The sequence below is a fragment of the Gopherus flavomarginatus genome, chromosome 10, assembly GCF_025201925.1.
Source record: "Gopherus flavomarginatus isolate rGopFla2 chromosome 10, rGopFla2.mat.asm, whole genome shotgun sequence".
NCBI lineage: Eukaryota > Metazoa > Chordata > Testudines > Testudinidae > Gopherus > Gopherus flavomarginatus.
Genome location: NC_066626.1, coordinates 14,305,460 through 14,331,274, shown reverse-complemented (window position 1 = coordinate 14,331,274; position 25,815 = coordinate 14,305,460). Strand labels below are relative to the sequence as shown.

The window sequence follows — 25,815 nt, the reverse complement described above, 5'->3', positions numbered from 1 at the left end:
AACCTGAAGTACTAATTTCCTAGTATAATCTTATCATCATAGATGGAGGTGTTAGGTGAAGCTAATGCTGCCTAATAATTTCCATTATAAGACCCTGATTTCAGCTGTTCATAACTTCATCAGAATGCAACTGTTCAGGCCGAAATTATCAAGGCCAGTTGCCTAACTCGGGCTGATTTATTTTTTAATTTCTGAGAATGAGATTATGGAAAAATATACTGGTTTTTACTCATGTTAAATTCTAACAGTTGGTTCATTGAGAAACTCTAGTGTCTCCATGCTTTGGAACAGGGACTTGAAATTTGTCAAAAGGGTTGCCCTGGTATCAAGGATCCTATTTTTGTGCAAATCCCTTCAAATAGAGGTAAATCATGAACCTCTGAAAATTACAGTTTGCACATGCTCAATAGAGGGTTATTAGAGTTTGGCTGCTAAATTCCATCTGTACCAATCACGCTCCCTCCTCCTACAGCTCCTGTTTATCAGTGGGTCTGCACTGTGCTATCCCCACACAATGACTGAGTATGCACCCTCCTGGAGGCATCAGAGGCTGAGCAGCACTTTCCCTGCAATTTCTCCCAGATGCTAGTGTCCCCTGAGATACAAGGCGTCAGAGCTGACTAGAGACATTTTCTCCCATATTGGCACGTAGGTGGAGCTAGAGCACAAGCCTGTCTCAAATGCAGGGGGATTAAGGAGAAGAGGGGGGTAACAGGAGGAAGAACTGTGGGGTTGAGAGGAACATAGAAGCTGTGGGTGATGGAGATAGGAACAGAAGAGTTTATAACCACTAGAGAATAATCCCTTCCAGAACCTGGATCTGAATCCAGGATTCCTGAATCTCAGTATTCCTTTGAAAAAAGAACAGGAGTACTTCTGGCACCTTAGAGACTAACAAATTTATTTGAGCATAAGCTTTTGTGGGCTACAGCCCACTTCTTCAGATGCATAGAATGGAACATATATTGAGGAGATATGTATACACATACAGAGAGCATGAAAAGGTGGGAGTTGTCTGACCAACTCTGAGAGGCCAGTTAAGTGATTGCAGAGCCATTGGCCATTATCTCTGAAAACTCATGGCGAACGGGGGAGGTCCTGGATGACTGGAAAAAGGCTACTGTAGTGCCCATCTTTAAAAAAGGGAAGAAGGAGGATCCAAGGAACTACAGGCCAGTCAGCCTCACCTCAGTCCCTGCAAAAATCATGCAGCAAGTCCTCAAGGAATCAATTCCGAAGCACTTAGAGGAGAGGAAAGTGATCAGGAACAGTCAGCATGGATTTACCAAGGGCAAGTCATGCCTGACTAACCTAATTGCCTTCTATGAGGAGATAACTGGGTCTGTGGATGAGGGGAAAGCAGTGGATGTGTTATTCCTTGACTTTAGCAAAGCTTTTGACACGGTCTCCCACAGTATTCTTTCCAGCAAGTTAAAGAAGTATGGGCTGGATGATTGGACTATAAGGTGGATAGAAAGCTGGCTAGATCATTGGGCTCAACAGGTAGTGATCAATGGCTCCATGTCTAGCTGGCAGCTGGTTTCAAGTGGAGTGCCCCAAAGGTCGGTCCTGGGGTCGGTTTTGTTCAATATCTTCATTAATGATCGGGAGGATGGTGTGGACTGCACTATCAGCAAGTTTGAAGATGACACTAAACTTGGAGGAGTGGTAGATACGCTGGAGGGTAGGGATAGGATACAGAGGGCCCTAGACAAATTAGAGGACTGAGCCAAAAAAAACCTGATGAGGTTTAACAAGGACAAGTGCAGAGTCCTGCACTTATGACAGAAGAATCCCATTCACTGTTACAGACTAGGGACCAAATGGCTAGGAAGCAGTTCTGCAGAAAAGGACCTAGGGGTTACAGTGGACCAGAAGCTGGATATGAGTCAGCAGTGTGCCCTTGTTGCCGAGAAGGCTAACGGCATTTTGGGCTGTATAAGTAGGGGCATTGCCAGCAGATCGAGAGATGTGATCATTCCCCTCTATTCTACATTGTTGAGGCCTCATCTGGAGTACTGTGTCCAGTTTTGGGCCCCATACTACAGGAAGGATGTGGAAAAATTGGAAAGAGTACAGCAGAGGGCAACAAAAATGATTAGGGGGCTGGAGCACATAACTTATGAGGAGAGGCTGAGGGAACTGGGATTGTTTAGTCTGCAGAAGAGAAGGATGAGGGGGGATTTGATAGCTGCTTTCAACTACCTGAAAGGGGGTTCCAAAGAGGATGGATCTAGACTGTTCTCAGTGGTACCCGATGACAGAACAAGGAGTAATGGTCTCAAGTTGCAGTGGGGGAGGTTTAGGTTGGATATTAGGAAAAGCTTTTTCACTAGGACGGTAGTGAAGCACTGGAATGGGTTACCTAGGGAGGTGGTGGAATCTCCTTCCTTAGAGGTTTTTAAGGTCAGGCTTGACAAAGCCCTGGCTGGGATGATTTAGTTGGGAATTGGTCCTGCTTTGAGCAGAGGGTTGGACTAGATGACCTCCTGAGGTCCCTTCCAACCCTGATATTCTATGATTCTATGAAGTAAGAGAAAAATTTTTTTGAAGTGATAATCAAGATAGCCCAATACAGACAGTTTAATAAGAAGTGTGAGAATACTTACAAGGGGAGATAGATTCAATGTTTGTAATGGCTCAGCCATTCCCAGTCCCTATTTAAGCCTAAACTGATTGTATCTAGTTTGCATATCAATTCCAGCTCAGCAGTTTCTTGTTGGAGTCTGTTTTTATTCCTTTGTGATCAGCAAATAGCTGTGACATCCCACTGGCAAAAGACGTACTCCCTATCCCTCTAGTGACTTCCACAGAGAATGACAGCTCACCACTGCTCTCAGTGACTCCATTACTCAAGTGATAGAGGACTGTGCTGTGGATCTAAAAGTCCCTGTCCTACTAATGTCCCATATGGGAATACAACGTGGCCCCACATGATGGACTTTCTGACTTCAGTTTATTTGTAAAAATCTTAGGCAATAGCATCCCAAGAAACCTACATTAAAAATGTTGATATAGCCAAACACTCAGATGTTAGGAAATGCCAGTATTAAGCTTGCCCGTGCACCCTTAATTCAGCCCCTTTGTGTGTATGCATCGTGATACAGTCTTCAACTACATGATAAACTATTTTCCCACAGAAACCCTGCCTCATTCAGTATACAGTACAATCAGTTTTGTGTCGTAAAGGAGCCTGTTCTCTGTAGGGATTCCTGCCTCATTTGTTGCAGAATTTGGCAGTGCATAGTGAGAGAGGCAGGGGATTTCAGGAAGACAGAGGATGGTCTCATGGCTAATGCAGCTGAATGTCATCCTGGAGAACTGGATTTTATTCGTAACTTTGCAACAGGGTTCTTATGTGGTGCTGGGCAATTCACTTAAACCAAACTTTTCATAATTGGCCACTAATTTTGTATTCTTTGTTTTCTGAGTGCCCAGCTTGAGGCACCTGGGCCCAGATATGAAGAAGTGCTGAATGCTCTCTGCTCCTGTTGAAGTCAGTGGGAGCTGTGCTTTGAACATATAAAGTCCTTTAAAAATGTAAGTCCTCTGAAAAATCAGGCCATAGGTGTCTCAATAAAGCTACCGAAAATTAATAAACAACTTTTGTCTTTAATCCTTCTGTGCCTCAGTTTCCTCTGTGTAATGGGGACAAAATATGCTTCAGAGAGGTATTATGAAGATAAATTCATTAATATATTTGCAACATTAACTAGCTGTTAGCTCACCTCCATCCATCCTGTGCACTGAATGAGGCCAGGGTTCTGTGGATATAATAGCTTGTTACCAAAGGGGGGCAAATTAAGGTTGCACAGGCAACCTTAATTCTGGCATTTCCTAACTGTTGAGTGCTTGACATCACAACCTTAAAAATGTTATTTTAAGCTTTTTATGTAGTATGTATTTTACATTGAAATTACCTTTTCCCTGCACCTGAAGATGCTGTATGTTTGTTTACTGTTCAGTCAAGGCACATTAATATAATACATGAATGTTTTTAAAGCAAATTATTGCAAGCACTACATAACTGCCACTGCAAGTGATGAAGAAATTTAAATGATTTCTGCTGTTGAAATGGGTATATAAATATACTGTTTCCATAACTTGACAGCAGCAAATGTCTGAGAGTTCTCCTATTGCTGGCTATGTCCCTTCCTCCCACCACACGCACACTTACACACAAAAAGAGGAGGAGGAGGAAACAAATGTTCATATAACACACGTCCTGTTATTGATTTTTCACCCCAATCCACCCAGAGTCTTCTGTGCTGGAAATAATTAGACCCTGTGTACAAAGATGAAGCAAGAATCAATTCAATGCCAGGTTGCCAAAAATGAAGACAAGGGCACCTAATTAACGTGGTGTATGGCACTCTTTTTTTGGATGAATGTGCTTCCCTTTTTGAGAAGCAGCTCAGTGGTGGTGATGTCACTCAGCCTGCTGTTAATTAAATGGTGTTAGCTTTATATCTGTACAATTCCATTGGGGGAAGGGAAAAAGTACACAGTTGGGTGGCAGCATCATTTTCCAGGAGCTTTGCAATTAAAAAGAAAAATCTATAAAAGGTGCAGTGTGAGTTCCATTCCCATTGCAAGAGTTTATTTCCTCTGATATATAATACACTTTATTTTTACAGAGCATTCTTAACAAAGAGAATCACAAAACACTGTAGAAATGCTAAGAGGAATAGAAGGTTTAAAGGCTGGCTTTGAAGAGAGGGAAGTGTTGTGGTGCCTTGGAGGGCAGGGAAGAAAATGTTCCAAACAGATAGGGCTGGATGAGCAAATGAGCAACTTCCAGCTGTGGATGATTGTAAGGAAGCCATGAAGCAGCAGCCAGGTTGGAAGAGTGTAATGAGGAGGTGGATATGAATCCAGAGTAAACCATCAGAGCAATCTTGAATTGAACATAGGAAGTGAAGGTGATGTGAATGAGATTGTTTAAGTCTTCCCACATTCTGAGACCTGCTATAAAAGGGATGATTGATAGCTGAGGTCAGAACCTGTTGATCACTGTAGACACCTACTTAACTACTTATGGAAGTACTGTGAAAGGCAGAACAGACAAACTTAGAGATGAGAGAGGCAGTCAGAAGATAAAGTATTGGGTTTAGGTTGACATCAAGATTTCAAGAGCTATTCAATGATACTTTTGTAATTTGTAAACAGCAGAGAAATCCAGCTGTTCCCAACAATGAGATTTACGAAGCAGAAAACCTCAGGCTTTCAGTTTTCCCATTGTAGGCAGGTATTAGTGCTGCCTAAAAAAATGCTTTGTGCACTATAGCTGTACAGCTGCTTCACTGCAGGAACTCTCTGTCTCTGAGCATACCTCATTTCTACAGGCCTTACTGGGAATCTACTTCTGTTTCTTCCTCTCTCCTACTATTCTCCTTCGACATTTTACACCAGAGGAATCTCAGTGGCAGCCTGGTGAAAACTGTTCCTAGGTCTGCTCCATCATCACATGTACACTGGCTCTGCTTCTGCCTGTCATGCTGCCAATGGCTTTGCCCACATGTGTTTGCCAGATGGGAAGCTCCAGTTTAACCCAGCCTGCCATGATGTCTTTTGAGGGTGAGGTGAAGTCTGTCTGTAAGCCCTGCTGGGCCCCTCTGCTTTTGACCTCTATGGACTCCCCTTTATGGCTGGTGTTATTCTGAACCCTCTCCTCTGTAGCCCTGGGCCTCCTTCCTGGTTGCCTCACCCCCGCCTTGGCAATACTACTACTTTCCTACAAGGCCTCAGACACAATCATGTTATCACAGATTTTCCTGTGTTCTAGAGAAGTCCTATATCAATGAGAATTCTGGGTTGAGGCAGGTTGACCCATACCAATTACACCTCTCCTTTACCTTGTAATGAGCTGGGGATTTTTCTTTTCTTGTGACATTTCCTTCTACTCCCTCCTCAGCTGCAGACTAAATTCTGACGAGTCTAACTTATGTAATTATTCTATATTCATCACTGTAGGATGTGAATAATATCATTTCCTCTCTCTCCTCCCCCAGTAAATGGGAGGGCAAAATCCTTCTCTTTGCCCAAGAGCTCCAAGATCTCCTCCTCCTCCTTTGATTCATAATCCTTGTCCAAATGAGTGTCTAATTGTTAAATTCTTGGAAACTGAAGATATTTCTGTACTATGAGTTGGTGCTTTGAGATAGGAGAGCACATGTGGATATTTCTTGATGGAAAGCTAACTGGAATAAGTGAGTTCTTAGGATAGATTTGAAGAAGTGTTAGATCCTTTGCCTACCAGAGGAAGAAATGCTGGTCTGTGGGATAATTATTGATAGAGGCTATAGAAACAAGAGATTTTTCTGGCATGATATTCATGTACTTCTTATTAGTCGAACTCTCTTCTACTTGGCTGCTAGGTATCCATTCTCTCCATTCTGATTTCACCTTAAAACTCTTCTTCTGTGCAACTTACCATTAGATCAACTCTAATGTTGAGGTGCTTATGTTATCTCTCTCATCTGTCTAAAAAAGTAGTTTCTCATCCCTCATTGCATTTTGATTTTGAACTGTATTGTTGGTCTATTTAAGCCATTTGCTCCATGAGTCTATGTCCTTCTTGGACATAGGACCCAGCACAGTGTTGATGCTCAGTAAATAATAAATCACCATACCGATTTAAGTCAAATAGTTAAGCCAGAATAAAAAGAACTTAGTAATGTTCATTGTCTCAGGTTCACATTTTCTTTTGTAGGTTCACAATGGCCAAACCAAAAATAGACTGTGTTGGTATGACTTTTCAGTTAAGAGTTATAATAGATGCATAATGTCTTAGCCAGTGTGTTCTCATTACTTCATTACACAGAAGGAAAATCTGTGGAACAGCCGGAGAGTAGAACTGAAATGGATTTACTGAACTTAGTCTAGTAGTGGCTGAAGTATTAACAATAAACCAGAGCTACTGTGGTGCAATTCAGATTTCAGTAATGTCCATGTGCTGAGAAGATCTTAAGCTCATGGAACTCAATAGACTAGCACAGAGTCTGATCTATAACTCATCTCTCTTGAGAAGGCCCAACAGGCTAATGTTTCAGAAGGATATTATTTCTGGAACAGTATTAGTGATTCACATGGCTTTTTTTTGGTTCATATTTTTAAATTATTTATTGCACTCATTTAAGGGATCAATTCAGGAAAGCACGTAAGCATGTGTTTAGGTGCCTTACTGAATAAGAGCCTTATGACTTAGGGCCTGGTATTGGTTCCACTGAAGTCAATGGGAGTTTTGCTATTTACTTCAATAGAAGCAGGATCAGGCCTGTAATAGGTAAAGGATTTGTTTATTTGTATCCTTTGGGAGCATAAATATTACACACACCATCCAAAATCATAGTAATGTAAATCTTGTTATTGCCAAAATCAAATCATGTTGCTTTAGATTTCATATAATAAGATTAAATTGAGTCAGATTCTTATATGTCTGTCTTTTCTTCTGTAGTTTGGCTTTGCATCCTCGGAAGGACATTGTGGTAACTGCAAGTGATGACCGCCTCTGGAAGATGTGGGCCTTTCCTAATGGGAACATCATTATGACAGGCGAAGGCCACACTGATTGGCTTTCTGGCTGCTGCTTCCATCCAAGGTTAGTACAAACAGTACCCTCAACCAGCGCTAATCCCTTCTGGGGAAATGCTTGTTTGCCTTTTCGTCCCTCGGTGGCCTGCTTTGATGACTTTCTATTCTCAGTGTAACCTTGTGCTCTCTGCTGAATTTCAAAACATGTAGATAAACGTTCCTTTGGCTTTCACTGTGTTGACTTAAGATTGATTGCTTTGGATATTTTGTATGCCCCAAACTTGGTGCACATGCCGGTGCATCAAACAAATAGTACTGAGCTTTTTAAGTCTAGCTGTGTTCATTCTCTGTGTATCCCTGCACCGTGACAAACATTGCATGTTCTTTAGTTGTATAGGAGAGTTGACTTCCTTGTATTCATCATTTTTGTGGATCTTATTTAAAATATTTAAATTTCCCTAAGGAATAGGTGTATGTTCCCCCTTTACAGAAAGTCAAATGATTTTGCAGACAAAAAGTAATATTCAGAAATAATTTAGAGTTAATTGTTATTCTATAGAAAAATGTAATTTAACTGTACTGTGGAAAACTTAGCTTTTCATCTCCTGACATTGGAGATGTATATAGTAAAATGATTTTGCATCAGATTTATGTTGTTAACCATGGCTTGCAGTTGTAGTTAGAGCTCTTTGTATTTTAACATAGTGAATATCTGCTTGACTTTGCAGCCCAAATTTTAACTTAAAAGCTTTATTATGCCTCCAAATCTGCATTTTTTTTTCAAAGCTTCTGTTGGCTTCTCATATGTTCATTGAATCTTAAAAAAAAAAAATAGTAGTACTATTTTAGGCCTCAGTGCAGGAATGCATACCAGTTTGCAAGAGAACTTAAGTATGTGCTGAATTTTCAGCTTGCACCATTTTCTTCAGTGGGACTTACTTGCATGCTTATGTGCTTTCCTGAAATGGGATATTATTGAGTAAGATGGAAAGCTGCAGACTTGATCCTACATTTCCTTATGTACCCAAAATTCCCCTTGCCTTAACTAGGAGTTTCAGATGCACAAGTAATGTAGGTTCAGACCTTAAAGATGGTGCCTTTGCTTCAGAATGCCTTCCTAATACTTAGAAGCAGTACTATGTATCAAAGTGGCATCGCTCTGATATTTGAGTGAATTCAAAAATAGGAGGCAAAAATAATAAAATGGGGGGGACGGCAAGGGAAGGGAGGAAGAATGGGAAGTTGGGTCTTCCATTTTCGTAAATACCACAGAAGACTTTTTTTTTCCCCTTCAGTGAATGGCTGCTCAGGTTGTATTGAACATAGGAGCCTGCAGTACATTCCATTTCAAACTTACAGATAAACAGCAGAACACTGACATCCTCTCACCTCTTATGACCATAAAGCTCCTCTCTCAGAACAGAAAATACAATTAGAAGAGCATGCTATCACTTATAAGGCTGCTGGGCATACTAATCAGATTTTGATAATGCATTGTTACCATGACACCGATGACTCAGATTAAAAAAACAATTCTCATTAGTCTTTGACCAGCAAACAGTCCTTTCAATAGGCCTCCCTGTTTCTCATTCAATTATTGCAATTTAAAATGAGCAAGGTACATCATTATTCACTTGCAATATGAATTTACTCTGGGTGAATGCTATATAAAGAGTAAAAGAAATGCTGCTACAGTATGCACCTGCTATTAGTGGATGAAATAAATATAATGGGACAGAACACATTTAATCAGTCTTTTTTTCAGTTTAGGGCTTCTACACATCAGATGTGAAATTAACAAGATGCAAGTGGAAAGTTCTTGTACAGAGTGTCATGATTAAAATGTAGACATTCATTAGTTTAATTTTTATTTGCATGAATAAAATGGTTTATTCACAGAGAGAGTTGAGAGGAAGGATATTCCCATAGGAAGGCTACTCAACAGGGATTCAAAGACCAGAGTTCAATTACCTATTCATCCACTAACTTCCTGTGTGACTTTAGGCATGTAATTTAATTGCTCTGTGCTTTGGTTCCCCACCTGTAACTTGGGGATAAAACCTACTTTCTCTCATACTTTTTGTCTGTCTTGCCTATTAAGATTTTAAGGTCTTCAGTAAAGGCACTGCCTCTTATAATAATATTATACAATGCCTAGCACAATGAAGCCTAACCTGGCTGGCTCTATAATACAAATGAATAATAATCTGTCTTTATAAGATATTAAAAGCTCTTCTATATTGTTAAAGGCTCAATTCTGTTAGAACTTGGGTTTCCTTTTCATAAGACAAGAGTTTTGCTACAAATAGAAGGAATAAACATTCTCCTTCAAGTAGTGTCTGTGTGGGTGTCCATTTCAGGTGCATATGTGGCTCTTGAGCTGAGATTTTCCATTAGCAGTGTTCCTACATATTCCTTGTGCTTCCTTGTGCTACACAAAATAGACTATATAAGGATGAGGGGACAGACTGCCCTCAGTTCCTTCTCATCTGCCACAGCCTGAAGCAGAATCTTAGTGTGTTTGCTTTGAACGTGCCTCGACTATCTTGTATTCTGTTTTTAGAATCACAGACTTTAAGGTCAGAAAGGACCATTATGGAGCAGGTCTTCAAGGAATCAATTTTGAAGCACTTAGAGGAGAGGAAAGTGATCAGGAACAGACAGCATGGATTCACCAAGGGCAAGTCATGCCTGACTAACCTAATTGCCTTCTATGGGGAGATAACTGGGTCTGTGGATGAGGGGAAAGCAGTGGATGTGTTATTCCTTGACTTTAGCAAAGCTTTTGATACGGTCTCCCACAGTATTCTTGCTAGCAAGTTAAAGACGTATGGGCTGGATGATTGGACTATAAGGTGGATAGAAAGCTGGCTAGATCGTCGGGCTCAACAGGTAGTGATCAACAGCTCCATGTCTAGTTGGCAGCCGGTTTCAAGTGGAGTGCCCCAAGGGACGGTCCTGGGGCCGGTTTTGTTCAATATCTTCATTAATGATCTGGAGGATGGCGTGTACTGCACTCTCAACAAGTTTGCAGATGACACGAAACTTGGAGCAGTGGTAGATATGCTGGAGGGCAGGGATAGGATACAGAGGGCCCTAGACAAATTAGAGGACTGAGCCAAAAGAAACCTGATGAGGTTCAACAAGGAGAGTCCTGCACTTAGGGTGGAAGAATCCCATTTACTGTTACAGAATAGGGACCAAATGGCTACGAAGCAGTTCTGCAGAAAAGGACCTAGGGATTACAGTGGACCAGAAGCTGGATATGAGTCAACAGTGTGCCCTTGTTGCCAAGAAGGCTAACGGCATTTTGGGCTATATAAGTAGGGGCCAGTAGATCGAGGGATGTGATCATTCCCCTCTATTCAACCTTGGTGAGGCCTTATCTGGAGTACTGTGTCCAGTTTTGGGCCCCACAGTACAAGAAGGATGTGGAAAAATTGGAAAGAGTCCAGCGAAGAGCAACAAAAATGATTAGGGGGCTGGAACACATGACTTATGAGGAGAGGCTGAGGGAACTGGGATTGTTTAGTCTGCAGAAGAGAAGGATGAGGGGGGATTTGATAGCTGCTTTCAACTACCTGAAAGGGGGTTCCAAAGAGGATGGATCTAGACTGTTCTCAGTGGTACCCGATGACAGAACAAGGAGTAATGGTCTAAAGTTGCAGTGGGGGAGGTTGAGGTTGGATATTAGGAAAAACTTTTTCACTCAGAGAGTGGTGAAGCACTGGAATGGATTACCTAGGGAGGTGGTGGAATCTCCTTCCTGAGAGGTTTTTAAGGTCAGGCTTGACAAAGCCCTGGCTAGGATGATTTAGTTGGGAATTGGTCCTGCTTTGAGCAGAGGGTTGGACTAGATGACCTCCCGAGATCCCTTCCAACCCTGACATTCTATGATTCTATGATTATTGATCATCTTGTCTGACCTCCTGCACAACACAGGCCACAGAATCTCACTCACCCACTCCTGTATCAAACCCATGTCTGAGCCGTTCAAGCCCTCAAATCATTTGTTTAAAAGACTTCAAGGTGCAGAGAATCTTCCAGCAAGTGACCCATGTTCCACACTGCAGAGGAAGGCGAAACCCCCCCAGGGCCTCTGCCAATCTGCCCTAGAAGAAAATTCTTTCCTGACCCCAAATATGGCGATCAGCTAAACCCTGAGCATGTGGACTCACCCAGCCAGCACCCAGGAAAGAATTCTCTGTAGTAACTCAAGAACCCACCCCATCTAACATCCCATCACAGGCCATTGGGCATATTTACTGCTAATAGTCAAAGACCAATTAATTGCCAAAATTAGGCTATCCCACCATCCCATCTCCTCCATAAACTTATCAAGCTTATTCTTGAAGCCAGATATGTCTTTTGCCCGCACTACTCCCCTTGGCAGGTTGTTCCAGAACTTCACTCCTCTGATGGTTAGAGTAGTAGTAGTTTGTTTAGGATTAGTTAATATTTGCAGTTGTTAGTGATAGTTATAGTCAGTTAAAGATAAGTAGTGAGAGGATTGTTTTGTTCCTCTCCTTCCCCTTGGGAAGCCTTATTCTCCTGGCAGGGGGTGCCTGGCTCGCCATGTTTTAAACACTGCCTTCCTTGTTGAGGGGCTACACCTGTGAACAACAGCCACTCTCGGGGCTTGTCTATACTTTTGGCTGAATTGGCACTGCTGTGATTCATGCAGTGCTGTTGATTTAGCGGGTCTGGTGAAGACAAGCTAAGTTGATGGCAGAGTGCTCTCCCCTCGACATCTGTACTCTACCTTCCTGAGAAGTGGAAGGCAAGTTAGAGGGAGAGTGTCTCCTGTTGACATAGCACAGTTTAGACACCTGTGTAAATTGATCTAAGTTATGTCGACCTCAGTTACATAACTGAAGTAGCATAACTTAGGTCGACTTACAGCTTTAGTGTAGACCAGCCCTAAGTGTGTCCATTGCTGGGGGGAATCCCGCATCTCCCAGAAGGGCAACTTCTGCCTGGCCCTCAAATCCTGAGCAAGGAAGAATAGAGAGATTAAACTGTGATTCTTTATGATGGAATGCTCCTTTCAACCAACTTCTGAGTCTGATCAGGAGACCCCCTGCTGTACCTCTGTCTCCAGATAGATCCAGCTCTCCTTCAACCTCGGTGGAAGGTTTCCCTAAGAAAGGAAAGACTTTGGAGACTTCAAGCTTCAGTAGAAATGAGTCAACACAAATTACTTACCTGCAGAAATAGAAGAGATTCGTCCATTGGTGTCATTGCCATTGTCTGGTGCCTGTATCTGTGTCACTCTTAGTCATCCCACATTACCTGTTAGATCAAAATAAATCAGGGTTATCAGTTAGTTTGATAAAAATCCACTTGGCTACAATATCAGCCTTTCATCCTCCAGCAGAAGCGTTCTCCATATTTCCTCACCCTGTGTCATCAAGGTTCATTAATGGTTTGCGATATCTCTGCTGCCAGGTTAGGGATCCCACTATCACTTGGAACCTCAGTTTGGTACTTAAATACCTCATGAGACCTCCATTCATATCAATGGAAACCTGCTCTCTGCTCCACTGTCTGTGAAGACTGCCTATTTTTTTAAGTAGCTATCATATTGGCCCACAGGTTTGGGGAAATTGGGGACCTTGATGGCATATCCCTCCTTTATTGTGTTCTTCAAGAATAAGGTTTCTTTATGCCGACACCTCAAATTCTTACCTAAGGTACTATCAGAATTTCATCTTAACCAGTCCATTCATCTACTAGTGTTTTTCTTCCCAAAACTGTGTCACTCTCTGCAAGAGACCTGTTTCCATGTCTTAAATGTTAAACAGGTAGAACCAAACAGAATTTCAGAAGTCATCAAGAATGTTCATTTCCATTACAGGTAGATCCAAGGGGTCCATAGTCTTTTCTCAGAGACTACTGAGGCGGATATCTGGGTGTATTATCATGTGTTACAATGCAGCAGGCATTCATCCTCCCCCCTTCCCCAAAGGGTGATACATGTTCTACCAGATCCTAACCACATCCACAGCATTACTTAAGAACTTGCCAGTATCTGAGATATGTAGGGGCACCACATAGGCTTCAGTATATACATTTTCTAAACATTACGCTTTGATCCATGCCACCAGATCTGATGCAGCACTTGAGTTTGCAGTACTATCTTCAGTTCTAGACTCAGCTCTGAAGCCCACTCTTCCCTCTGGGGATCCTGCTTGGAAGTTACCTGAAGAGCAGAACCAATGGGGATGCTACCTGAAGAAAAAGAAGTTACCTTGCGTAGTAACTGCGGTTCTTAGAGATGTGTCTCCCTACCGGTGCTCCACTACCAGCCTCCTTCCCCTCTGCTTTAGACTGTTTTCTACGGGATGTTCAGGTGGAGAAGAAGCTAAGGGTGATTTGCCCATGCATCCCTACATAACCTCGGTTTCCAGCACAAGGAGGCATACTGAGCCATGTGCAGGCCAAAAGGACACTGCTAATGGAAAATCTTCAATCAAAGGCTCTAGAGGTGCATGCATACTTGAAGGGGAACACTCATAGGAATATGCATCTTAAAGAACCACAGTTATTGCACAAGGTGAGTAACCTCTTCCTCTAGATCTTTACACACTTGTACTAGGAAAACTACAAACATTTTTTTTAAAAGCCTTTGGTCTATTGCTATTGTATTTTTTCGGTATGTCAGTGTGTCATTGGCTTGTTTAATTCTTTTCTGAAGTTTTGTATTTTTTTCTACAAAATTTCATTTTAGGGCTGAGCATAAGGATTTTTCTACTAACCACAATTTATGGTTGGCCATTAGTTGCCTGGTACAGTATAGTAGAGATTCTTTCACAAAAGCCCTTCAGAACAAAGCCTAAAAATCCAGTATGAAATTTAGGAGTTGTAGAGAATTCGTCCCAAGGGCCTGATGCAATAAAAGCTTCATCTGGTGTCTCAGCAAGGCCATGCAAACTCTGAACTGTAATTGAAATTAATAGAACACTTTCCTTTGTATTCACCTAAAATCCCATTCAGGACCAGAATACTATGGGAAAAAATTGTGGGGCTTAAAAATATTTAATAACCATATTGCTGAGTTCCTATGGCAATTTGCTATTTTATGGCAGACATAGAGAATGCTTGCTTTGTATTATTCCCTACAGAAATCTTGGAAATTGCTGCCTTTCAACTTACAGCCAATATAACCTTGAACATAATCTGTTCTGACCTTTAAATTGTCTTTCACAAAGAGAAGTTGCACAGTCCTCTGGTACAGCTTTTCACCAGTCTTAAATATCTGGAAAGGGAAAGAAATGGAACAGTCTCTACACAAGTGAAAGAAAAGAACATAGCTTATTGGTAGAGCAGTGTGGGGAAAATATCATTCCAAGTTGACAAGAAACAAACAAAGAAAAACATATTTTTTTTCACTGACCCAACCAAAAAAAAAAAAAAAAGGAGAGGGGGGGAGAAGAAGAAATAACATTGTTTTGGATTGAATGAAATGTTTCAATTTTTTCATAATTTCTTTCAGCTGGCAAAATTCAGGAATTTGGAAAAAGTTTTCATTGACCTGAATCTGCAAGTTTTGATGAAAAAATGTTTTGACCAAAAGTTTTCACCCACCTCTACTTATTGACTAAAACTTGGATGCAAGATTGAACTGAATTTTCTTTCCAGTACTAATCTAAATCAAACTACCATATGACTTTGAAGCCAGCTTGACTGAAGCTGCATTCTGATTATCAGTGAAATGCTTATTCAGTTAACAATATCATATTTAAAATAATTCCCCTGGAAAGAGAGGTATAATGGCAAACCTATTTTGATCACCACATTATTTCATGTACACAGTAGATATCCATATATGACAACAGTATTATTTCATGTACACAGTAGATATCCATATATGACAACAGCTATACTGACTGACAAACCAGGGATTGAACCAGAGGCTTCCAGAACTAAAACCATGAATTACTATAGCTTGAGCTAAATAGCCAGACTTCATAGGTGGGGGCTATAGCAGATTCAGATACTCTATGGATCACTACAAGGGTGATGTGTGCCTTGACAAGATAAACTTTTGTGTAGACCCAGCCTTTCCCTCCTCACACCAGGAAGTGCTCTTGAACACAGTTGCTAAGTGGGAGGGCACTGTGGCTGGATCTCATACTACTACAGACGTAGTGCCCAGTTCTGCTTCTGGATCGGCTCTGAGGATCTTGATACTGATTGTGATCTCACTATGTACATGGATCTCTTAGGACAATACATATAGAGAGAATGGAGTGTTTGTGTTGTGATCCCCTGTGCAAATCTGAGAGTAGAATTTGGCCTTGAGCTTTTAAAAAAAAAAAGAAAGAAAAACTTCAGACATGTCCAATTATCTGCAGAGCACTGTTGCTGGAGGGGAGGAGGTGCTTTGTTTTTGAAGTTCAGGTGACAAGTGTTCAGACTTCAAAAGGAATCACTCTGCCTTCTTCTGGCTGAGCAGCGCTTTGAAGGTAAAAGAGCTTCTTTCAGGATTCAGTTTTTATTTAAATCACTTAGGGCTAACTGTTGGCTCATCCTGTGTGAGTATGCAAGGGGTGATGAGAGAAGGCGCACCTCCCTCCACAGCCATCCACAGGGGTCTCATGCAGAATGCTGACATTAGAAATCACATCCGATGACTTTGGATGTCCTCTCCCGAATGAGCTGAGGGAATTCATGCTGCACCTTTAACTAGCACATGCAAGGAGGGCCATATAGTCCTCTAGCATTCTCTGAAGCACTCTGCCTAAATCCTCCCCAGGACACCCCTCTTCAGCTCCACGCTCCTCACCTAGACTGCTCCAGTGAGAAATGGGTACAATTGGGTTATAAGTTAGTGTACATTCAGCTCTAGATTTAGCTGTTTAGAAACTGACCCAGAATAACCACACGATCTACTCTGGTAGAGACCCCTGATGATTGGGGTGGGGGGGAATCTGCAGCTTCTTCTCTATCTGTGAGATCCTAGGGAGTCAGCACCTCTTCCACAGGGCACAATCAGGGTGACCGAGAATGTGCTAATTCATTCTATCACTTTAGCTTCAACCAGGGAGGCTCCTTAAAACTTAGGGATGCTCTCCTTTTATCCCTGGTGGAAACCAAAAGAGAGCATGAGGCATTCCATCAGTGTCTGCTCTCCCTAAGGGTGAGATTCTTCCCAGTGGCACAGAAGCCCAGACTGCAGGGATGCATAATTTCCATCTACCTACAGCCCCTTTGGAGTAACTTATGTATGTCTACACTGCAATTAGGAGTGTGATTGCCACTCCTATAGACACACCCAAGTTAGCTTGGGTAACAGATCAGTGAAGCTGCTGCAGTATGGGCTTCAGCGTGGCTGTGCAAGACTGCCTGGAACCCTGGGTAATTATTCAAGTGGTTAGCCCACGATGAAGCCTGTACTGCCATAGCTTTGCTACTCCTATACCAAGGTTAGCTAGATGAAAGCTAGCTCAGAGATATCTACAGAAGCTGCAGTTACACCCCATGATTGCAGTGCAGACATCCATCAGTCACTGTACTTAAAACTGAAAGTGGTTTGACAGTCGGCAGTGTTTATGAGCAGTGTGGGGTTCATGGTGGGGAAAGGGGCTGCTTTAAAATTCTCCCCAGTGCCCTCCTACACTTTTAACAGCACTTTACAGTTCTAAAGCCAATTTGCTCTCTCACATTTTATTGCAAGATATAAAGGTTGTGTGGTAAAGCTCTATGAGAAGTCGGACTTTGCCCAACCTAATGCATTGAACATCTCTCAACTGAGCTTCAGCAGTATGAAGTGAAAGCAGAAAGGGACTGATGGGTCATAAACTGCTCAGGAAGAGGCTCTAGTGTTCCCAAAACATGTAGACGAGGAGGAGGAGGAGGAGGAGGAGGAGGACGGAAGCTTTAATGTTAGGCAAAAATCATTTACATATAATTGTATTCAAAAATAGTAGAGGAATATCACTGTACTAGTTTAACTTATCCTTTTTGCTTTAAAAACTGTTTTAAAACACAGCTTAAAGAACCATATTATAATAGCACTAAAATACTACAGGGCGTGTATTATATTTTATTGGTCTGTTAATACTAGCTTTGAGTGGTTAAAACACCAAACCACACAATGTACCTGAGGTGTATGTTAATGGACTAATAAAACTCACCGTTGAGTGTCTTAATGCTATATTATTTGCTCTCCACATATGCTAGCATAATGTTCAATGACATTAATATAGTATTGAATATTAATAGAGTACCTTCTTTTCGGAACATTTTTTGGAAACTTTCTCATGTAAAACAGGGATTGAGCCTGTGAAACAACATGAACTTTTTAGTTCAGATCCTCTGAATCTGAAAGCATCTATGAGTAGTAATTTTGATTCATTCTCAAACCCTTGTGCTGCAAATTGTGTGCTTATGAGCTGGTAATATTCTGTTGATCTAGGACAGAAGAATTGCCAATATCATCTTAGTTATTATTTCTACTCTCCCAACATCTCATTTATTAATTGTAAACAAATAATATCAATATTATTAATGTTATATGATGAGCACTAACAATGTATTCGGCAATGTAGACAATAGCATATAAAGAGAAACATCTTATATATAAAAAGGCCCTATTTTCTCACTGAACTTGAATAATTCACATATGTATTTGTCAAGCCATTTAGTATTCATAAGAATGTACATACTAACAATTATTGAGATAAGCTAAAATCAAAATTACTATATTGCACATTTATTATGGCAAGAACACACCACAAGTATTTCATAACCAGCTTCCTGGGTTTCCTTCCAGTATGCCTTCCCGAGCGCCAGGGCCGGCTCCAGGCCACAGCGCGCCAAGCGCGTGCTTGGGGCGGCACGCCACAGGGGGCGCTCTGCCGGTTGCTGGGAAGGCTGCAGGCAGCTCCGGTGGACCTGCCGCAGGCGTGGCTGCGAACGGTCCCCTGGTCCCGCGGCTCCGGTGGACCTCCCGCAGACATGCCTAGGGCAGCTCCACCGGAGCCGCGGGACCATCGGACCCTCCGCAGAAACGCCTGTGGGAGGTCCACTGGAGCCGCGGGACCGGCGAGTGACAGTGCCCCACCCGTGATGTACCACCGTGTTTGAGGCGGCGAAATTGCTAGAGCCGGCCCTGCCGAGCGCTACCAGGTGAAAGGCTTCGTAAGCTTTCTGAAACAAGAACTGTCATTTTCTGTTTGTCTGTACAGCACCTAAGCTGGTAGACTCAGTAGGCATTACCGTGTTATAAATGTTTAACAATCATTTTAGCACTGAATTTTTTTCTTTTCAGCACCTCAGAACATCCAAGTTTCTCACTAACTATGGGCCAGATAGGTAGCCTGCTAGATGAAGTGACTTTGTGTTTGAGTATAAAAACTGAGCTTCCTTCCTACTGAGCCTGAAGTCTGAAAAAAATGGTAATTCATGAATGACTGGTTTGTTAAATTCAGAATCAGAGTTCTGTATGTGACATGTCCAAACTGGGGCTTTTAAGATGATATGGGCAATTTATTTCCTTTAGGACATGAGACAAAAGAGCAAAATAAGGAAAGGCAATAGGAAACCCTGATACCACTTAAATAGCAATGTGTCTAACAGATTAAAATAAAACAAAAATCTCTATCTACTCTTGTGCAAAATCATATTTTCTGGGAAGACAATTAATTTTATTTTGTGAGAGCTCATTTGGCAAGATTTATCACTAACTTTTTTCTGAGGCTACCGCTGAGTTCTTCAGTTAGAGCGTTCACAAGAGAATTCTACTTCTTCTTTTTATAATAAGTGGTGAAAAAAATCATGGCTATCTTCTTGTCAAAGGAAGGGTGATCATCTGCCCCCTGGGCAGTTGTTGGAGTGCGTAGCTATAATGTCGTCTGTGTGAGGACCTGTATAGCCTTTCTCTTTAAAAGATGAGTGAGCCAGTCTTATGGCCCAAAGTTCTATGTTTATGTGTAATCTGGTCTAAATGGTTCCCCCAAGATCAATTGGAGGCATTGATACATAATTTTGGACAAGTGGTAGGAAAGCAGAAAGTTGGAAGAGGACATTTGGGAGAAATGCTCAACACAAGAAGGACTAACAGTTTGTATGAAGGAGACAAAGAACTTTGCTGAGGCTGTGTAACCATGGCCAATAATGAAAATTAGCCAAGAGTGAAAAGATTTAAAACTGAGCCGACTCTGATGTGTGGAATCACCTTCATTAATCTGAGAACCTGTGTTTTAAATATATGCTTTTTTCGTGGTCTAAATCTATTAAATCGTAGCTAACTCTATTGATAACTACCCTGGGAATTTACAAGGAAAACTGAAAGAGAGAGAGGGTTGTTAAGAAGAAATAGGGTGACCAGACAGCAAATGTGAAAAATCGGGACAGGGGAATGAGGGGTAATACAGGGGAGGGATAGCTCAGTGTTGTCATAAACAGATAGCTAAGGGTTAATGTCTCTTTCACCTGAAGCACCTGACCAGAGGACCAATCAGGAAACCGGATTTTTTCAACTCTGGGTGGAGGGAAGTGTGTGTCTGAGTCTTTTGTCTGTCTTCCTGCTTTTCTCTGAGCTTTGGAGAAGTAGTTTCTACTTTCTAGTCTTCTGTTTCTAAGTGTAAGGACAAAGAGATCAGATAGTAAGTTATATGGTTTCTTTTCTTTGGTATTTGCATGAATATAAGTGCTGGAGTGCTTTGATTTGTATTCTTTTTGAATAAGGCTGTTTATTCAATATTCTTTTAAGCAATTGACCCTGTGTTGTGTCATCTTAATACAGAGAGCCCATTTATATGTATTTTTCTTTCTTTTTTATATAAAGCTTTCTTTTAAGACCTGTTGGAGTTTTTCTTTACTTCAGGGAAATTGAGTCTGTACTCACCAGGGAATTGGTGGGAGGAAGAAATCAAGGGGAGATCTGTGTGTTGGATTGCTAGCCTGATTTTGCATTCCCTCTGGGGGAATAGGAAAGTACTATTTGTTTCCAGGATTGGAAACAGAGAGGGGGAGTCCCTCTGTGTAGTTTCACAGAGCTTGTGTCTGTGTATCTCTTCAGGAGCACCTGGAGGGGGGGAAGGGAAAAAGGATTATTTCCCTTTGTTGTGAGACTCAAGGGATTTGGGTCTTGGGGTCCCAGGGAAGGTTTTTCAGGGGGACCAGAGTGCCCCAAAACACTCTAATTTTTTGGGTGGTGGCAGCAGGTACCAGGTCCAAGCTGGTAACTAAGCTTGGAGGTTTTCATACTAACCCCCATATTTTGGACGCTAAGGTCCAAATCTGGGACTAAGGTTATGATATGGTGTAGCAGGGGGTGGGATCTAGACAGAATCCAGAAGCCAGTAGGAATATTATATTTTTCTTTTCTCTGCTAAGGGCTTTTTAGCAGAGAGAGAAACAGTTTGGTTTTAAAAAGGAACCAGAGAGAATTTTTTTTCTGCTCTCTCTGGCAGTTTGTGGCTTGCATGTGAAGCAAGAAGCCATTACCAGACTGTTAAGGGTCTTTTGTCATGCAATAGCCCTCCCATTAGGAGGCAAGTTCCAGCACTATAGGCATGCAAATAAAGTGGTTTTTCAGGTTTACTTAACATTGAAGATTAGCTAAAGGCACTGTTGCTAGGCAGACTTCAGGAGGCAACAGAGAGCCTGCAGTTCAGAGGATAAACACCGGAGGGCACCCCAACACAAGAAAACAGGAATCATGACTTCTAAGGCAAAAATTGAGGCCGAAGAGCAACTCAAAGAAGCTGAACACAGGCGACAACTGGAAATAAAACAAAAAGAGATGGAGATGAAAGAAAAGGAAGAAAGCATGAAACTGGCAGCCTTCCAAAGAGAACAGGCAGCCCAAGAGGCAGCACACAAAAGAAAACTAGAAGAAGAAGAGGTGGCCTACCGAAGGAAACAAGCAGAAGAAGAGTTGGCCCACCGCCGAGAAATGGAAAAGCACCAAAAAGAAATGGAAAAACAACAAAAAGAAATGGAAAAACAACAAAAAGAGAATAAAGAGAAGGAAAAACAGAGAAAACATGAACTGGAGTTGGCAAAAGCTGGGCTGCATGTGCCAGCCAACCCTAACAACCCGGCGCCCATTATTGCTCCACAGCACAGGAAATTTCCCACCTACAAGGCAGGTGATGACACCGAGGCCTTCTTGGAAAATTTTGAAAGAGCCTGTCTTGGGTACAGCATTCCCGAAGACCAGTACATGGTAGAATTGAGGTCACAGCTCAGTGGACCTTTAGCAGAGGTGGCAGCTGAAATGCCTAAGCAGCAAATGAATGACTATAAACTTTTTCAAACCAAGGCCAGATACAGAATGGGGATAACCCCAGATCATGCCCGTCGGCGCTTCAGAACCCAAAAGTGGAAACCAGAGGTGTCATTTCCCAAACACGCCTACTACATTGCAAAAAACTATGAGACCTGGATAACAGGAAACAACATTCAAACCTTGGAAGAACTGCACCTCCTCATACAAATGAAGCAGTTCTTGGATGGTGTTCCTGAAGACATCACACGGTACATACAAGATGGAAATCCCAAAGATATCGCTGAGGCGGGGGAAATTGGAGCCAAATGGATGAAACTGGCAGAAAGCAAGAAAGCTACTGCCAAGGGGAACAACAAGAAACTTCTTCGTTGGAGTTTAGCTCTCCAAGATTTTAATTTTGAAATTCAACACATCACAGGAGCTTCTAACAAAGTAGGTGATGCACTCTCCCGTGAAAGTTTCCCAGAATTCAGTGGTTAAAAAGTGTTCTTAAAATGTAGAAGTCTGTTAGTTATATACTTAGGAGTATATGTAAAGGTGTATGTGTTGTATTAATCTGTTTATTTTCAAGTTCTAAAAGGAAATCGCTGCCAGTGAGCTTCCCCACTGTCTGCAATTTGGGGGGCGTGTCATAAACAGATAGCTAAGGGTTAATGTTTCTTTCACCTGAAGCACCTGACCAGAGGACCAATCAGGAAACCGGATTTTTTCAACTCTGGGTGGAGGGAAGTGTGTGTCTGAGTCTTTTGTCTGTCTTCCTGCTTTTCTCTGAGCTTTGGAGAAGTAGTTTCTACTTTCTAGTCTTCTGTTTCTAAGTGTAAGGACAAAGAGATCAGATAGTAAGTTATATGGTTTCTTTTCTTTGGTATTTGCATGAATATAAGTGCTGGAGTGCTTTGATTTGTATTCTTTTTGAATAAGGCTGTTTATTCAATATTCTTTTAAGCAATTGACCCTGTGTTGTGTCATCTTAATACAGAGAGCCCATTTATATGTATTTTTCTTTCTTTTTTATATAAAGCTTTCTTTTAAGACCTGTTGGAGTTTTTCTTTACTTCAGGGAAATTGAGTCTGTACTCACCAGGGAATTGGTGGGAGGAAGAAATCAAGGGGAGATCTGTGTGTTGGATTGCTAGCCTGATTTTGCATTCCCTCTGGGGGAATAGGAAAGTACTATTTGTTTCCAGGATTGGAAACAGAGAGGGGGAGTCCCTCTGTGTAGTTTCACAGAGCTTGTGTCTGTGTATCTCTTCAGGAGCACCTGGAGGGGGGAAGGGAAAAAGGATTATTTCCCTTTGTTGTGAGACTCAAGGGATTTGGGTCTTGGGGTCCCAGGGAAGGTTTTTCAGGGGGACCAGAGTGCCCCAAAACACTCTAATTTTTTGGGTGGTGGCAGCAGGTACCAGGTCCAAGCTGGTAACTAAGCTTGGAGGTTTTCATACTAACCCCCATATTTTGGACGCTAAGGTCCAAATCTGGGACTAAGGTTATGATAAGTGTTTTGAGCATTGGCCTGCTAAACCCAGGGTTGTGAGTTCAATCCTTGAGGGGGCCATTTGCGGATTTAGTTGGGGATTGGTCCTGCTTTGAGCAGCAGTTTGGACTAGGTGACCTCCTGAGGTCTCTTCTAACCCTGATATTCTGTGATACAAAAAAGACCCTAAAATCAGGACATCTGGTCACCCTAAGAAGAAATGAGTGGCCACAAATGTTAGGGAAGATAAAAGTGGCAAAGGAGTTGTTGGCCATTGTTGTGATATCAGGGTCAAGGGTGGAAGGAAGTGATTAAACAATATAGTCAAAGTGAGTTTTCTTCTTAAAGCACAGGATATCAGAGATATTAGAAGGGAAGAAGAAAGAGAAAATGAAAAGAAAAGAAGAAGCATAAAATCAGTAGCAAAGAGTAGAGGACATGTGAAGGTAGACATTAATTTATTGCAACTTAGAGCAATTTTATATTTAAAATTGTAAGATCATTTCCCATAGTCAGCCACAGAAAAATTGAAAAGGAAAGCTGAGTTGGTGGAAGAAGGGCCAAGGATGATCAATACCACCTGGAAATTATTATTTTTTTTGTGTCAACATAGTGCCTCGCAGTCCTAATCATGGGCCAGAAGCGCATTGTGCTAGGCACTGTACAAATAGAGAACAAAAAAGACAGTCCTGCCCTAAAGAGCTTACAATCTAAATAAAAGGCAAGAGCAAACAGATGGATATAGACAGATGGATGGGGATTACAAGGAAATAATGAAACAATATTGGTCAGCATGATAGGGTGTGGCTTAACCGTTGTCAAATTTTTGAGGACAAAGGATTCTATTGGTCTGATTATCAAGGTGGCTTAAAAACGGAGATCAGTGCTCACCCCTCCATTTCCCTTGTCTCAAACCGTAGACTCCCCGTAGATTGTACCAGCTAGCAGGGATCTAATACTGATATATGCAACCACATCCATCTAAATCAAACTTCTGGGCAGCGATAATGTTCTCATATGTCAGTGTTTGGTGAGAAACAGCTACTAGGCGCACACAGAGTCAAACACTCTATCAATCTGATTCCAAAAATATGAAGGCTGTTTTTTATTTGGTTGCATGTAGTAACTATTTTTTTCCTTAATAATGAGCATAACTACAATGGGTAGTGAAACAAAAACAAAGGAAAGTGATTTGATGACAAATTGACAGTGACTAGGGTTCTTTAGTCATGGTGTCAATATTATTTTAAAAGCTATGCTGACAGCAAATATGTGCCTCCCTAACGTTTCAGTAATTTCTAATATCAGTCTTTGCATGTTTCATTGGCAAATACAGCAAGCAACTGATGACTTATCCTGCTATTATATATTTTCTCTTGTTTCATAGATGGACTTAAGCTTAGGGTATGCAGTTTTGTTGAGGCTGTATTAGTCCCAGGATACTGGAGAGACAAGGTAGGGGAGGTAATATCTTTTGTTGGACCAATAAAATATTACCTCACTCACCTCGTCTCGTTAAGTGTAGAGTATCATTTGCATTAAGAGTATTCTCTGAAGTTAGGAAGGTTTGCAGGTCAAGTAGATGCTGTCAGAATCATGACTCCAGGATGTGCTAAATGCCATTATAAAGTAATGTTTCTTAGCTCTGGTTAAACAAAACAGCATTCATCAGTATTTGATGGTCTTGTTAGTTTCAGAGGAGACCTTGGCATGCTGTTTTAGAGGTCTTGGAAAATTCTGTTGATATGGAGACAAGCAGAGGCGTGTAAAAATTATGTCTTAGAGAATATTATTGGGTTCTGTCTAGACAATAGAATATGCTGCTTTGAGAGGCTCCACTTAGCATCGACCAGGTCAAAAATCATGCCTAAATTAGTGCCATATTTTTTTTAATGTCACCCTCCTCAGGTCAAAAGGTGACTCTTCAAAATGTTTATTCCTGTGGAGGATGGAAGAGGCTGAGGATTTAAGTAGCTTTCTGACCTAGTCTCAGTAACTCTTAGGCCTGGTCTACACTACGCGTTCAAACCGATTTTAGCAGCGTTAAACCAATTTAACGCTGTACTCATCCACACTACAAGGCCCTTTATATCGATATAAAGGGCTCTTTAAATCGGTTTCTGTACTCCTCCCCAACGAGAGGAGTAGCGCTAAAATCGGTATTACCATATTGGATTAGGGTTAGTGTGGCCGCAAATCGACAGTATTGGCCTCCGGGCAGTATCCCACAGTGCACCACTGTGACCATTCTGGACAGCGATCTCAACTCGGATGCAGTGGCCAGGTAAACAGGAAAAGCCCTGTGAAATTTTGAATTTCATTTCCTGTTTGCCCAGCATGGAGCTCTGATCAGCATGGGTGACGATGCAGTCCCAAATCTAAAAAGAGCTCCAGCATGGACCGTACGGGAGATACTGGATCTGATCGCTGTATGGGGAAACAAATCTGTTCTATCAGAGCTCTGTTACAGAAGACGAAATGCCAAAGCATTTGAAAAAAAAAAAATCTACAGGCTACACAGTGCTGTGTGACAAGCGTAACGGGAAGCCAGAGACTCAAATGGACG

The 25,815-nt window shown here is 41.7% G+C and overlaps 1 protein-coding gene across 2 annotated transcripts in view; it reads left to right on the top strand.

Moving 5' to 3' along the window:
• The window catches only part of SPAG16 (sperm associated antigen 16), an 817,531-nt gene that overhangs the window by 479,922 nt on the left and 311,794 nt on the right, over window positions 1–25,815 (top strand). For both annotated transcript variants that reach the window (XM_050916165.1, XM_050916164.1), the window contains exon 11: window positions 7,457–7,600. In XM_050916165.1, coding sequence (XP_050772122.1) covers window positions 7,457–7,600 — 144 coding nt within the window. The remainder of the gene's footprint in view (window positions 1–7,456; window positions 7,601–25,815) is intronic.